Source organism: Hyperolius riggenbachi, chromosome 2 (genome assembly GCF_040937935.1).
Source record: "Hyperolius riggenbachi isolate aHypRig1 chromosome 2, aHypRig1.pri, whole genome shotgun sequence".
Taxonomy (NCBI): domain Eukaryota; kingdom Metazoa; phylum Chordata; class Amphibia; order Anura; family Hyperoliidae; genus Hyperolius; species Hyperolius riggenbachi.
In genome coordinates, this window is record NC_090647.1 from 342,159,147 (window position 1) to 342,175,050 (window position 15,904).

Sequence of the window (15,904 nt, forward strand, 5' to 3'; positions counted from 1 at the left end):
TGCGCCCAAATCTAGCAGCGCTGAAAAGCACTGCTCCGTTCTAGCTGTGCTCATCAGAAAGGCTATCATGCATTGTGAGAATTACTGGAAAGTTGTCACACTTTTTGAAAGCACTGAAAAGCTGGTATGTAGTATGGTGAAGAGCTTCATAAAATTGTATGTGATTGGAAAATTTGGAAACAATTTGAAAAGCTAGGAAAATGAATACATATTTTGTAATGATGAGGACACAAAAAGCTACTGAAGTCTGTAACGCTTTATGGAGGAGCAGTGAGCATGAGGAACCGTACAATACGTGAGCACAAGAGAAGGTAGCAATGCAAAACTATTGCTGTACTTGAAAATCGGGAACGGAATTTAAACGTTCTTCTCTGGCATCGGACTGTAAAGACTGTAACGCCACAGTGCCTCAGTCAGTATAGCAACAGTCAGAGGCAGAAAAGCACACCCCCTATTCTAGTCGTTGAGTTGTCAGCTGTATTGGCGTCACCCGCCTCCAGCGCCAGGCTCCTCCGTAAAGCATACATAGGCTGCACCATGGCTTGTGAAGAATGGAGCACAGGGCCACGAGTTGTGAGGACCACGGCTGATCTGCAGCTGCTCCAGGACCCCCGAGTACTGTGGAACCTCTTAGCCCACGAAAAGAGGCAAATGGCGGAAAGGGTTTCTCGCCAGTACCAGCAGTGTGAAATAACGGTGGAGATGCAGAAACTCCTGGCCTACTGGCTGCTGGAGGTAGAGCCCAACCTCGTGGTGGTGGCAGAACGTGGCTCGCTACTATTATCAAGTCATTCAGTTAGCAAACAGATAGATCAGAAATGTAGATAAACGTTTCTGGTCGTCTACCTTCAGCTTTTGCTATGCTTTTTACATCTGCTTTGCATAAGTTTAGCTGTAATTGTCCTTGCACTGGTCTGGGTTAGATAAATCTGAAGCCTCATGCACACGGTAGACTACTCTAGTGTGTGTACTGTTGTCCTCCAGGTCACTTAAAAATCTGGCGTATTGAAATTGATGGAGGAATCCATTGTTCCCCAGTCACTTTGTTTTCCAGGCATCATTGTCCCTTTAGTCTTTCCTCTTAGACACAGAATGCGTTGCTCTGCTGTTGCCCAGTGGTGTGTTTGTACGGTATTGGAACACCACCTGCAGGAGTTCGATCTTGGCGGTTGACAGAAGTTTAAAGGAAATAGCATAGTATATGCATCTTAAAGTGAACCCGAGACGAGAAGCGACCCAGGTTCCATACTTACCTGGGGCTTTCGGGCAGCATTGCTGGTGACAGGAGCCACCCGCAGAAACAGCGAGGGACGAGCGGCATTAAAGGGGTTCTATGGAGGGGTTAAAAAAACAAAAACCGACACTTACCTCGGGCTTCTATCGGCCCCCTGCAGCTGTCATGTCCCACACAGTCCTCCTACGATCCTCGGTTCCCCACCGCCTGTCCTGGTCTAATTATGCATCCAACTAGACTGCGGCTGCGCGCATGCTCGCTCCCGCGTGCGCCATTGGGAGCTTACTGCGCAGGCGCAGTACAAGAAAACTTCGTACTGCGCAGTAAGCTCTTGATGACACGCTGGAGCAAGCACTATTCGTCTAGTTAGACGAATATTGGACTGGCGGCGGGGAACCAAGGATCGTAGGGGGACGGCGCGGGACATGATAGCTGCAGGGGGGCCGATAGAAGCCCCAGGTAAGTGTCGGTTTTTGTTTTTTTAACCCCTCCACAGAACCCCTTTAAGGGGGCTTAAAGAGAGTCTGAAGCGAGAATAAATCTCGCTTCAGACCTCATAGATAGCAGGGGCATGTGTGCTATCCCGCGGCTTAACGGGGGTCCCTGATCTCCCAAATCCTCTCCGTGCAGCGGGGGAGCGCTTCCGCATTGGGGCAGGGCTAACCGCCGCAGCCCTGCCTCCCGCGCGTCTATCAGACACGTACCTCCGCCTCTCCCCCGCCCCTCTCAGTCTTCCTTCACGGGCGGGGGATAGACGCCCTGAGAGGCAGGGCTGCAGCCGTTAGCCCTGCCTCCAGGAAGAGCAGAATTTACGACCAAGTTGATCGTTGATTTTGCAGGGGGGCGTTTAGCCGCGGGATAGCGGCGTTTTAGCAGGGGCACACATGCCCCTGCTAACTGAGCTCTGAAGCGAGATTTATTCTTGCTTCAGAGTCTCTTTAAGGAAGCCCCAGGTAGGTATGGTACCTGAGACAATTTAACTTTTTTAAGACTATAAGGCTCTGGCCCCTTTAAGTAAATACTAACCTAAAGAGTGGGAAGTGTCAGGTACATATTGAAGCGTCCCTCGGTGGTTTGGGGTCCCCCATCGCTGAGTGCGGCCTCTCTCCACATCAGGGCCGCGCAGCTCCTCTTCTAGCAGTGCAATAGACACGTGAACACGACCGCGAATATGCAGTTGCACTTGTGGGTGGGCTTGCGCGGCCACGCAAGAAGAATATGATAAGCAACAATGCCTTGTCACTAATCTTCTGGGGGGCTACAGTCAGCGACAGGGACATCAGAGCAGAGTGGGAAGCTTCAATAGGATCCTGAGGCTTCCCTCTCTTTAGGTAAGTATCTCAATTTGTACCTGAGCTTTGGCTCAGGTACACTTTAACAAGGTGATCTACAGGCTTCCCATGTTGTCCTGGACCCCACCACTGCTTGACGAGACCCTCTTCTAATCTGCCCCTGTGTGAGTCCTGTCCATGCCAGCGCAGTAGCAATGAGGAAAAAGCTGTGCATGAGCAGCACTGTGCTACTGTGCAGGCAACAGTACTTGCACAGGCACTGCGCAGCCACATTCGTGCAAGGAGGGGGCAGCAACAACAAGAGCAAATCCAACAAGCTCTTGTCTGATTTCCTTAGAGGGTCCCAGCACTGGATCGGTGGGTTCAAGGACAGTGGGGAAAGCCTAAGGTAAGTTAGGCATCTAACTTGCATTAAAATTTTTCCTTCAGGTACACTTTAAAGGGAATCTGAAAGTTTCAAAAAAACAAAACAGATACTTACCTCAGGAGGGGGAAGCCTCTTGATGAGTTTTCCCCCGTCCTCCACAGCCTGCCCAATCCAACATTGGCATCCCGGAAAACCCAATAATATTAACAATGGCCTGCTTGTGCAGGCACACAAATGGCTTTCCACTCCTGCTCCAGCAGAAATAGCCAAACCTGATCGAGTCTGCTCTACTGCGTAGGTGCAGATGGCTCACTTGGCTATTTCTACCAGACCCTGAGCGGAACACCGCTAGTGCACCTGAGACAGGGTGACGAGAGAATTTTTACTTACCTGGGGATTCATCCAGCCCCCTGTAGTCTGTCAGGTCTTTTGATGTCCTCCTGGACCGATGCTGCTGCAGTCAAATTGAAATCCACGACCCAGGGGCTTTTGCACATGCGCTGTTATGGGCCCTGCATTTTCTTAGTCATGCTCTTGTGGTCAGTAGTGTTCTACATGTGTGTTGTTACAAGTCTACATGAACTGTGCGATCAAGGAGGCGCAACTACATTTGTATCAACTCAAAAATTTGTATCTCAATGGTTATCTTTGGCAAGTAAGTGTGATGTACAGTACAGACCAAAAGTTTGGACAAAGCTTCTCATTCAAAGAGTTTTCTTTATTTTCATGACTATGAACATTGTAGATTCACACTGAAGGCATCCAAATTATGAATTAACACATGTGGAAGTATAGTACATAACCAAAAAAGTGTGAAACAACTAAAAATATGTCATTCTGTGTAAGGGCTATTTGACCAGGAAGGAGAGTGATGGGGTGCCTTTTGAAGCTCATCAAGAGAATGCCAAGAGTGTGCAAAGCAGTAATCAAAGCATATTTTCAGTTGTTTCACACTTTTTGGTTATGTACTATACTTCCACATGTGTTAATTCATAGTTTGGATGCCTTTAGTGTGAATCTACAATGTTCATAGTCATGGAAATAAAGAAAACTCTTTGAATGAGAAGGTGTGTCCAAACTTTTGGTCTGTACTGTATATAAGGAAAAAATCTTGAGGCAAGGATCACACTTGTCTGCAGGAAATGCAGGCGATTCCTCACTAGCGTTGCACCACACAATATTTGTGTTTTGTCTGTTGTAAAGGGAACCTGAGATGAAAGAAGTCACAGGTTTTTATACTTACCTGAGGCTTCCTCCAGCCCTGGGTCGCTCCTGTCCCCTGCTGGATGGCTCGGTACTCTGGCCCAGCTGCACTCCCATGACTGGAGAAAGCCCCAGGTAAGTACAAAACCTGAGACTTCATTCGTCTCAGTTACACTTTAACTCGTTCATTTTTTACAGTAGCCCTTTTGCATGCGATTTTGCATTGCAGCAAAACACTGGGGAACTGCACAAGTGTGGTCCCTCCCTCATACTTTGCCTAATAAAAGGTATTTACAGTGGTTTGCAAAAGTATTCGGCCCCCTTGAAGTTTTCCACATTTTGTCATATTACTGCCACAAACATGAATCAATTTTATTGGAATTCCACTTGAAAGACCAATACAAAGTGGTGTATACGTGAGAAGTGGAATGAAAATCATACATGATTCCAAACATTTGGGGCTCTTTCACAGTGCGACGTTAAAGTCGCACGTTACAACAACATATAACGCACAGTAACTTACAGCAACGAAAAATCAATGGGCTGTTTACAGTGCAGACGTTGGTGTCTAACGCTGCACGTTAAATGAAAGTGCTGCATGCTATGCGTTATACACGTTTTTAGCTGGGTTAGACTGTTTGCACATGCTCAGTAATGTTTTTTTTTACACATGCGCCGTTTTCGTTCTGTCACTGTGTGACAAAAACAGCGCACCAAACGCAGGGCTAAATAACGTCCAAGTTAGAGTCTTTCAATGCGTTGCGTTAGGGGCACGTTATGCGACCTTAACATTGCATCAAACGCAACATCTTACTGTGTAAGAGCCCTTAAAAAAATAACTGCAAAGTGGGGTGTGCGTAATTATTCAGCCCCCTGAGTCAATACTTTGTAGAACCACCTTTTGCTGCAATTACAGATGCCAGTCTTTTAGGGTATGTCTCTACCAGCTTTGCACATCTAGAGACTATAATCCTTGCCCATTCTTCTTTGCAAAACAGCTCCAGCTCAGTCAGATTAGATGGACAGCGTTTGTGAACAGCAGTTTTCAGATCTTGCCACAGATTCTCAATTGGATTTAGATCTGGACTTTGACTGGGCCATTCTAACACATGGATATGTTTTGTTTTAAACCATTCCATTGTTGCCCTGGCTTTATGTTTAGGGCCGTTGTCTTGCTGTAAGGTGAACCTCCGCACCAGTCTCAAGTCTTTTGCAGACTCCAAGAGGTTTTCTTCCAAGATTGCCCTGTATTTGGCACCATCTATCTTCCCATCAACTCTGACCAGCTTCCCTGTCCCTGATTTTTTTTTTTTTTAACAAATCAATTTTTATTTTAAAACATTGAGAAGAAACATATACAGTGAGAAACACTGAACTCCCACACACGGGAGATTACACTAGAGTTGTAACATCACATTTGGGAATACAGTTACAAGTTGAACAGAAACATATTGTTACCATACGTTATAAAGAAGAGTGTTTATACATTCATATGCACATTGTTAATTATCTCACACCGTATACGTATGGTCCGTCAGTGAGTATTTGAGTTCATACGTCTCACAGATGTGATAGTAAATAAAAGAGTTATGCGCAGGAGACCCAGTAGCTTCTCAAGAAGAGAGGAAAAAGAAAGAGAAAGGAGAGAGAAGAGAGAGAAAAAGAAAAAGAGTAGAGGGAAGAAGACAACTCTGAGTCCACCCCCCAGCCACCACACAAAGATCATCAGCATCAATAGTCCTGATTGTGGATCTGTAGGAAGGGATGAGAAATTAACAAGACCCCAAGTTTGAGCCAGTTGTAGAAATATTGTCACACCATCAGGGCCGGCCCTAGACTTTTTGCCGCCTGAGGCAAAATTAGAAAAAATCGCCGCCCCCCCCCCCCCCCCCCAGCCGTGGGGGGGGGGGGGGGGGGGCGCCAAGCTGGAGGGGTAGCTGGCAGAAAGGGGGTATTGGGCCTAGCGGTGGGGAGGGGGGTCGGACCCCCCCTCCCTCGCCTGGGTCCCCCGATCTGCGCTCTTCCTCCAGCGTTAAGTACCAGCCTGCATATGATGAAAAGGCAACGGGCGGGGGAATCACCTCTTCCGCGTTCCATCGTGCGCTCCACTGACGTCACTTCCTGCAAGGCCGTCCACTTACAATACAGTGGGCGGTGTTGCCGGAAGTGACGTCAGTGGAGCACACGATGGAACGCGGAAGAGGTGAGTGATTCCCCCGCCCGTTTCCTCTTCATCATATGCAGGCTGGTACTTAACGCGGAGGAGCGCAGATCGGGGGACCCAGGTGAGGGAGGGGGGGTCCGACCCCCCTCCCCACCGCTAGGCCCAATACCCCCTTTCTGCCAGCTACCCCTCCAGCTCGGCGGGTGGCCCCCAGCATCCATGGACAGGCGGGTGCCACCCCCCCCCCCAGATCTGCCGCCTGAGGCAAAAGTTTCACCCCGCCTCATGAGCGGGCCGGCCCTGCACACCATGGTGCCCATATTTTGTGAAACCTTAGTGGACAATTGCGATTTTTGTATGTCATTTGGTATAATGGAAGAGCTTGGTTGATGGTACGTTCCCACATATTAATAGAGGGTACATCATCTCCTTTCCATAGCCTTAATATTTATTTCTGTGCATAAAAACATAGTATACGGATCAGGTATTGTGTATATTGTATGTCGATTCTTCGAATAACCGCAATAAATGCAAGCTGAGTGTACACTCAACATATGATTCTAGGATTTCGTTTATAATATCAAATATATTTATCCAAAATGTTTTAATTCTATCACAGCTCCAAAACATATGATAGAACGTGCCATTCTCGGCAGAGCAACTCTGGCAGAGCGCACTATTAGTATTGAAATGTTATGCATTCTTGTAGGGGTAAGATATGTTCTGTGTAAAAATTTTACCTGAATTAATCTATCTCTAGCTGAGATGGGAATTTTCACAAAGTCTTCTAGGATATCCTCCCAATCGGTGTTATCTAAGCCCGGGATGTCCATATTCCATTTTTCTTGGCAACAAAGGATTTTTTCGTTATTTTTAGACTTTAGGACTGAGTAGATCACTGATAAGGATTTGTCTAAATGTTTTGTCAGGAGAGTATTTTCAAGATCATGTACTACCAATACAGGTGCGCCGCTAGGGAACTGCGCCGTGAAGGCGTGCCGAAGCTGTAGATAACGAAAAAACATCTTGTTCGCAATGGAGTATGCGTGTTTCATCTCATTAAATGTTAATAGTGAACTGTCTTTGACAATATGTTGCAAGCTCTTGATTCCTGCCTTAGCCCAAATTTTAGGATCCGGGATCTGAGTAAAATGTGGTAGATTAGGATTGTCCCATATGGGAGTATATCGAGATATTTGCTTTTCTACCCCTAGGTGTTTGACCGCTGCAGACCATACTTTACAAACTGTTTTCATTGGAATAGTACACCGCTCATCATTTGTGGTACCTCTATATAACAGAAGTGTAAGCCTTTCATAGGATCCCAAACATGCCGCCTCAGTCACCACCGCAGGGTTATAAGTATCCTGGTAAAGCCACCATCTAGCTGTGACTAGTTTTGCTGCATAATAATATAATTGCATATTTGGAAGTGCCAAACCCCCTTGATCTATAGCTAATTGTAACGTATTTTGGGGAATTTGGCCTGTCCATATAAACGTTGAGATTAAGGAATGAAGGTTTTTAAAGAATTTTTTTGGAATCATCACTGGTGAATTACGGACTACATATAGGAATCTGGGCAAAAAGATCATTTTAAATATATTTATTTTCCCAATAAGTGAGAGCGGTAAGCGTTTCCAGGATTGGGATTTCCCTCGAAAGGCCTCAACAACTGGCTTAATGTTAAGTGTGGTATAATCATACACACAGTTCGTTACCAGGATACCCAGGTATCTAAATTCAGAAACCCACTGTAGAATATTATAGGATGTTTTGGGCTGGGAACCATCCATTGGCATGATGACAGACTTATCTCGATTGATCCTAAGACCTGAGAATGAACCAAAGGTTGTAATAATATCTAAAGCTGAGGTCAAAGAACTCTCTGGGTCATTTAAATAAAGTAAAGGTATCTGTGATGATTTGCTCAGCTGCCTGTGCAGGCAGCCAGCCTTTTGACCATTGTGTAGGTTTGCATGCTGCAGGACTCTGGAAAGAAGAGCTTCTGTCAGTTTTGCAGCTTGTGCTTGCAGAGGAATTTGCATACGTTGTCATGCAAATTGCCTGGCCACATTCATTGGAGGCGTGTACTATAAGTACTATGTCTTTCCCACAATGCTTCGCTGTTCATAAGGATTTCGTCCTATGTAACACTCCTGGTGAGGTGTCAGCCTTGCTCTCTGTTTGAACATCAGCTTAGAGTAATTCCTAAATCTGCGCTAGGCAGATTTCCCTAGTGCTGTTAGGATTGTATTATCTGTATTGCCTGTTCTGTCTTGTCTTGCCTGTTTGCCATTGTCCTGTCCCTATGGTGGTTGACAGGAAATGGTTCTGATCTCTGTTCTTGGAGTATAGCTGGTGCAGCGGTTGCTACCAGCTATCTCTTCTGTTCTGTCTCCTGGGATCGCACTAGCTACTTTTTGCTAGCGCTCTGGATCCTTCTGTTCTGTCTCCTGGGATCGCACTAGCTACTTTTTGCTAGCGCTGGGGATCCTTCTGTTCTGTCTCCTGGGATCGCACTAGCTACTTTTCGCTAGCGCTGGGGATCCTTCTGTTCTGTCTTCTGGGATCGCGCTAGCCACTTTTCGCTAGCGCTGGGGATCCTTCTGTTCTGCTACTCTGTACTTGGATCGCGCTAGCCACTTTTCGCTAGTGCTGTGGATCCTATCTCTCGCTTGTCCCTGTTTTCGTGTGTCTGTCTGCTACGCTTGCTGGAGGCTCGGTGAGGTAACCGTTAAGCAAGCGCTCGCGTCCTCTGTTTCATGTTTGTCTGTAAATGGTTAGTTAGGCGTGCTTGTCTCTATTGTGCTTATCACGTGGAGACCGCGCATAACCGCGTGCACTGTTGCGAATGAGTGCGGTGTTCGCGGTTAGCTAGCATTTGTTATTTTCCGTATCTCCTCATTGTATTATTTGCTGTGCCTTTGCTAACCTCGTATTCTGTTCTGATCTGCCTTGTGTCTCGTCTGGCGATCGCACCTCTCGCGATCGCGTTCCTATTTCATATCTGCTGTTGTGTGTATGCGGTTGCGGGGTGGCGACTGGATTGGCACACACACATACAACCTGTCCCTTTGCTCATTCTCATTCGCAATCGCCTCTCTTGCGATTGCGTTCTGCGTTTCGTACAATTCCTGTCTGGCATTTGTGGAGGTACAGAGGATTGGTTCCTCTGCACTCCCCAGCGCTATCTGCCGACAGGAATTTTCCCTCTACGGGTGCGTAGCACCTTTTGCTGGGTTCCTGCAAATTATACGCTTGTGGAGGATTTCCGCCGTGTCAGCGCACGCGTTGTGCGCTGATCACGGGGAAAGTTCCACAATCGTTACAGTATCGTCTGCGTATAGTGATATTCTTTCTTCGATGCATCCCACTGGAATCCCTTGGATTTGTTCAGAGTCACGTATTAGGATAGCCATGGGCTCAGTTGCGGGGGCAAAAAGGTACGGGGAAAGTGGACACCCCTGACGGGTACCACGTTGCAGTTGAAAGGATTCAGAAATAGTATTTCCAGTGCGGATTTTTGCTTTGGGAGTTTGGTATAAATCTTAAATCCATTTAACAAATTTAACGACAAACCCATATCGACTCAAGATTTCCCAAAGGTAACGTCATTCCACCGAGTCAAATGCCTTCTCAGTGTCCAACGAGGCAACTACCCTACAGCTGGACACCGAGGAGGACAGGAAGATATTATTAAAAAGGTTAATATCAATGCCTTTATTGGGCTTAAAGCCGGATTGATCTCCATGAATGAGGGAAGTTATTACTGGCTTAACCCTATTCGCTAAAACCTTGTCCAGGATCTTAGCATCTGTGTTGAGTAATGAAATCGTAGTAAATACGAAGGAGGCACTCAATTGGCTTCAAACTTGCGTTTTATCAAATCCCAGTAATACACGACATGTTTCGGGGCATATCCCCTTCATCAGGTGTACATACATTGAATGGCACACAGTGAATAAATACATACTTCTAACCACCACACCCTAAATTGGACCACCTCCATCTTGTCAGCTGACAAGTCAGCTGATCACTGACATCACACAGTCCAAAGTAATGAGTAATGAAATCGGCCTGTAAGACCCGCATTGTGTTGGATCTTTCCCTGGTTTTAAGATAAAAATGATTATGGCCTCCGAGAATGACTCAGGAAGGGGATGTCCCTTAAGGACTTCATTAAATAGAGAACGCAGTTTAGGAGCTAGGATGTCAGAATAGAATAAAATTCAGAGGTAAGGCCATCTGATCCAGGAGTTTTATTGGGTTTAAGCTTAGCTATAGCTTCTTGAATCTCCTCTATGGAGATTGGTTTATCAAGGATTATTTTATTTTGTTCAGATAGGGTTGGCATGTCTATATTATTTAGATAGTTATACAGTTCCTCAAGGGAATAGTGGGCCCTGGAAAAGTATAGAGTTTTATAAAAGGCAGAGAATACTTTATTAATTTGTTCCGGGTCGATCTGAAGAGTGTTACTGTGATCTAGTATAGCAGGAATAGCTGTAGGTATACTGGTGTCTTTGGACAGCCAAGCTAGCAGTTTGCTATTTTTATCACCAAATTCAAAGATGCTTTGCGTTTCATGTAGCAGAGCATTCTTAGTTAAAGATATATGAGCAAGTCTCCATTGCCTAATTAGCTGTTGCCAAGATCTCCAGGATTCGAGATTAGATTGTATAAAGACCTATTCAGCGTCTTTGGCCCTATTTTCAAGGTTTAATATATGTGCTCTAGAGTTTGTTTTATATGCCTTGAGTTCAGTCATGTATTGTCCCCGAATGACCGCTTTTCCCGCATCCCACACGACCGGATCAGAAGTGGAACCAGTATTGTGTCCCAATAATTCCGTAGGGCATGCTATATTTGAGGTTAAATAAGAGGTTCAGTTATATAAAAACGAGATATTTTCCACAGTCTGTCTTTGGGTTTAGTGGAAATAGTCACCGTAAATAAAATAGGAGCATGGTCTGATATACCTGATGGTAATATGTCAATGGATTGCACTTGAGATAACATAGGAGGGGTAGCGAAAGCTAAGTCTATACGGAATATGGAGTGGTGCTTCCCTGTCCCTGCTGAAGAGAAGCACCCCAGAGCATGATGCTGCCACCACCATATTTGACAGTGGAGATGGTGCGTTCAGAGTGATGTGCAGTGTTAGTTTTCCGCCACACATAGCGTTTTGCATTTTGGCCAAAAAGTTCCATTTTGGTCTCATCTGACCAGAGCACCTTCTTCCACATGTTTGCTGTGTCCCTCACATGGCTTGTGGCAAACTGCAAATGGGACTTCGCATGCTTTTCTGTTAACAATGGCTTTCTTCTTGCCACTTTTCATAAAGGCCAACTTTGTGAAGGGCACGACTAATAGTTGTCCTATGGACAGATTCCCTCCACCTGAGCTGTAGATCTCTGCAGCTCGTCCAAAGTCACCATGGGCCTTTTAACTGCATTTCTGATCAGCGCTCTCCTTGTTCGGCCTGTGAGTTTAGGTGGACGGCCTTGTCTTGGTAGGTTTAAAGTTGTGCCATACTCCTCCATTTATGAATGATCGCTTGAACAGTGCTCCGTGGGATGTTCAAAGCTTTGGAAATCTTTTGGTAGCCTAAGCCTGCTTTAAATTTCTCAATAACTTTATCCCTGACCTATCTGGTGTGTTCTTTGGACTTCATGGTGTTGTTGCTCCCAATATTCTCTTAGATAACCACTGAGGCCGTCATAGAGCAGTTGTATTTGTACTGACATTAGATTACACACAGATGCACTCTATTTAGTCATTAGCACTCATCATGCAAAGTCTATGGGCAACTGACTGCACTCAGACCAAAGGTGGCTAAATAATTATGCACACCCCACTTTGCAGTTATTTATTTGTAAAAAATGTTTGGAATCATGTATGATTTTCGTTCCACTTATCATGTGTACACCACTTTGTATTGGTCTTTCACGTGGAATTCCAATAAAATTGATTCATGTTTGTGGCAGTAATATGACAAAATGTGGAAAACTTCAAGGGGGCCGAATACTTTTGCAAACCACTGTACCTCAAGGGCATATATCATTATAGACCCCTTGCACTCATAAACTGCATTCATCCAGCAATCAGTACCATAGGCATTAAATGGAGGACATTATTTATCAAAGCACTGCAGTATTTTTCATCAAGCTGATTCACAGAACGTCAAGGTTTTCTCCAAAGTAATTGATTTAAAGTGTCCCCGAGGCAGTCTAGAAAATTGCATCGTGCTTGTGCCTCAGCAGAAGCCAGGACTACCTCCGCGAAACAGTTGTAAGGCTGTGTATCGCAGGCGCCCACCATCACTCTCCTGACCCCAGCACATGAGTGAAGCTAAGTACCCACTTATGCATATGCTTAATGTTGCATAATCACATTAATCAATGCCTTTGTATGCACTTGCACTGAACTCATAATTAAACTGAATTGTGCCAGGCTTATGCCTGTTCTCTTGTGTTTGAAGAGTTCAAATGAATCTGTCTTATACAACTTTTTCTTTGTACTTTCATCTGTATGTCACAATTTATAAATGAGATTGGCTCACAGTGATCAGGTGGTCAGGGGCCAATGAAATCGGCTCCTGACCGACTCACGGAGCTCTGTTGTCATACCGAGAGCAGGGCGAGAGAGCGGTGGTAGCGTGCATCGGGATAATTGAAATCTACGCCCTGGCAGGGATAACAGGTTCTAAACAGGGCATAGATTTCAATTAGCATTGTCCGGAAGCGGTTAAAAAGAAATTCCACACTGGTAAAAAAAAAATCTTTTACCTGGTCCACTGTCAGACAGTATGTATATATATATGCCTCATGAAGTGCATGTCAGAAGGAGATATGGCACTTGAGGGTGTGGCATAATGACATTATTCCATGCTTGCTGTATGGCCAGAAGACCTGACAGAGGCTGTAAGTATATAAGTGCCTGACCTTTGCCTAGGCTCTGCACTGTATGAGGCTTGCAGGCAACAAAACATGCAGTGCAGGGCCAGCACTCCATAATTGAAAACTGTGCAATTGCCCCAGGGCCCTCGAGCACTTCTTGGCACCCAGCCCCCCCCAACTTAATTTTGGTCCCCTGGGGCCCATGCAGAGTAAAAAGTTTGTCGGTTTCTTTACATCATTCACCACATGTGGCTTTATGGCCCTGAATGAAGCAGATCTGGGACCCTGAAGGGTAAAGTAATGGTTGAACATACTGTGACTAAATTGATGGTAATATGATGAATATTGTTTGTTTGTTTTCAGCAAAAAATTTGGCACAGGTCCGATTTTGCTTATATTAATTGTAACTATTACATTTGGATGCTGGGGAATCTTATTTTAGTTTGGGCCATTGCATCTACTTATAACAGCTTACATTCTGAACCAGGAAACATACTGATTAATATTAATTTTGTGCTTTAAATCCCAGGTGTGCGAGGATCAGCACTGTGAGGAGGGAGTGTTCCCTCTAGCTTTGAGCTACGTACGAATGTGCTTATCCTTGTTTCCCGTGGAGAAAAGAAGTCTGCAGCTACTCGGCACAGTATGCATGCTGCTGGCCTCCAAGATGAGGGATGTGGTGCCACTGAAAGTCGAGACACTAGCATTTTACACAGCTGGCTCTGTCCTTGCATCTCAGATCAGGGTACTTTTTCCCTTTTGCTAATTAGCATTGTAATGTACATTTAGCAAGTTTTGGTTGCTGACATCAAAGCAAGCCTTCTCATTCGCAAAACAACCGAATTTCCTGTAAGCATCTGGATTTTTACCAGTATTTCCAAAACATCTCGGTATCCTTAAAGTGGACCCAAACTAAAAATACAAGATTTCAGAAATAAAATCTATTTTCTAAATTATAATAATAAATAGCAGCCTTTTTTCAGCTGCATGATGATAAATATAAAATATTTTACATTTATTGGAGAAACCCCTCCCTGGCAAATAATCCGGCAAACTGGTGGAGTACATGGTGTCCAGCATAGGAGGAATTGCTAGTGGCTGCCCCCAGTATAACCCTAGTTATGCAAAGAGGAGGGTGAAAAGCATGCACTGAAATGCTCATAGGCTTGAAGGAGTGTTTATTTATATTTGTATGTGTCAGAGTGGTGCAACTAAATATTTTGAATTAAAAAAAATGTTTGGTTTGGGTCCGCTTTAAGCATTGAGAATTACTTTCACTGGAACTAAGGGGCCTAGCTCAACCCCTGAAAATAATCCCACACCATAATCCCCTCTCTACCAAACTTCACACTTAGAATAATGCAATCAGGTATACTGTGTTCCCCTGGCATCTGCCAAATGCAGACACCTGTCCATTGGATTGCCAGGCAGAGAAGCACATGATTTTCACTCTAGAGAACACATGCCCACTGCTCTAGAGTCCAGTGGCAAGGCATGCTTTACACCACTGCATCCGACGCTTTGCATTGCACTTGGTGGTGTAATGCTGGGCGTAGACGGTTAGAGCAGGTGGCTCGATTATCTGCCGGATCAACTCCCGCCGTATCCCCGCTTGTCGCCGCGGCTGCCTGGATCGATTCCCGGTATCGAGCGGGGAATCGATCTGCGCGGTGATCGGACCTGTCGGAAATTATCGATTGATAAGCAAACACACCGTCTATATCCAGCATAAGGCTTGGATGCAGCAACTCACCATGAAAACCCAGTCCATAAAGCTCTTTACACACTGTTCTTGAGCTCATCTGAAGGCCATATGACGTTTAAAGGTCTGTAGCTGTAGAAAGTCTTTAACTTCCACATAATATGCGGCTCAGTATGCACTGATCCCATTCTGTGATTTATCCTGGCTGAGTTGCTTTTGTTCCCAATTACTTCCACATTCTTGAATGGACCTATTTCACTGGTGGCCTCCTATCATGGTACCATAATGGAATTCACTGAGCTGAGAGCGACTCATTCTCTCACAAATGTTTGTTAAAGTAATCTGGATGCCTCTGTTCATGATTGTATACACCTGTGGCCATGGAAGTGATTGTAACACCTGAATTCAAAGATCTGGAGAGGTGTCGCAATACTTTTTGCCAAGCCATGTTGGCAGGGCGTCTGACAGGGCTCTTACACTACATTTTACTGGAGGGTGAGTGAGCCACTGCCTACACGAACGGTTAGAACAGTTTTGGTCCGCTAAACCTAGGTGCGTCCTATGGTCTGGAGGGTCTTATGGTCCGAAAAATACAGTAGTTTCCTCACCCAGTGCTTACTGCAGGAGATGCTTCATTCCCAGAGAACACAGTACTGATGCCATGGGGAAGGGAGAGGAAATACGCCACAGCTATACAATCATTTCACAAAGTGGCTATTAACCCTTTCCACTCTACGGACTCGTTTACATCATTAGCGCAGAATGGCTGCGCAATCGGAATGCAATGCACATGATCGCACGCCATATGCACTGCTCTGCTGATCCCATTCACTACATTGAATTAAGAGTTTTGGTTAGAATACAGGATATACAGGACTCTTGGTTAAGAGTTTTGTCTGGAATACAGGATATACAGGTGAAACTCGAAAAAATAGAATATTGTGCAAAAGTCCATTCATTTAAGAAATTCAACTTAGGTGAAACTAATATGTGAAATAGGAACCCTTTGCAGGTGTTTTTGATTAATTCGCTGATTAGAG

General features: G+C 45.1%; 1 protein-coding gene across 1 annotated transcript in view; it reads left to right on the forward strand.

Annotated features, from left to right (window-relative positions):
* The first annotated feature begins 421 nt into the window (after nt 1-421).
* CCND3 (cyclin D3) overlaps nt 422-15,904 on the forward strand; it is a 53,329-nt gene continuing 37,846 nt past the window's right edge. The window contains exons 1-2 of the mRNA XM_068269479.1: nt 422-735; nt 13,692-13,907. Coding sequence (XP_068125580.1) covers nt 538-735; nt 13,692-13,907 — 414 coding nt within the window. The 5' untranslated portion in view covers nt 422-537. The remainder of the gene's footprint in view (nt 736-13,691; nt 13,908-15,904) is intronic.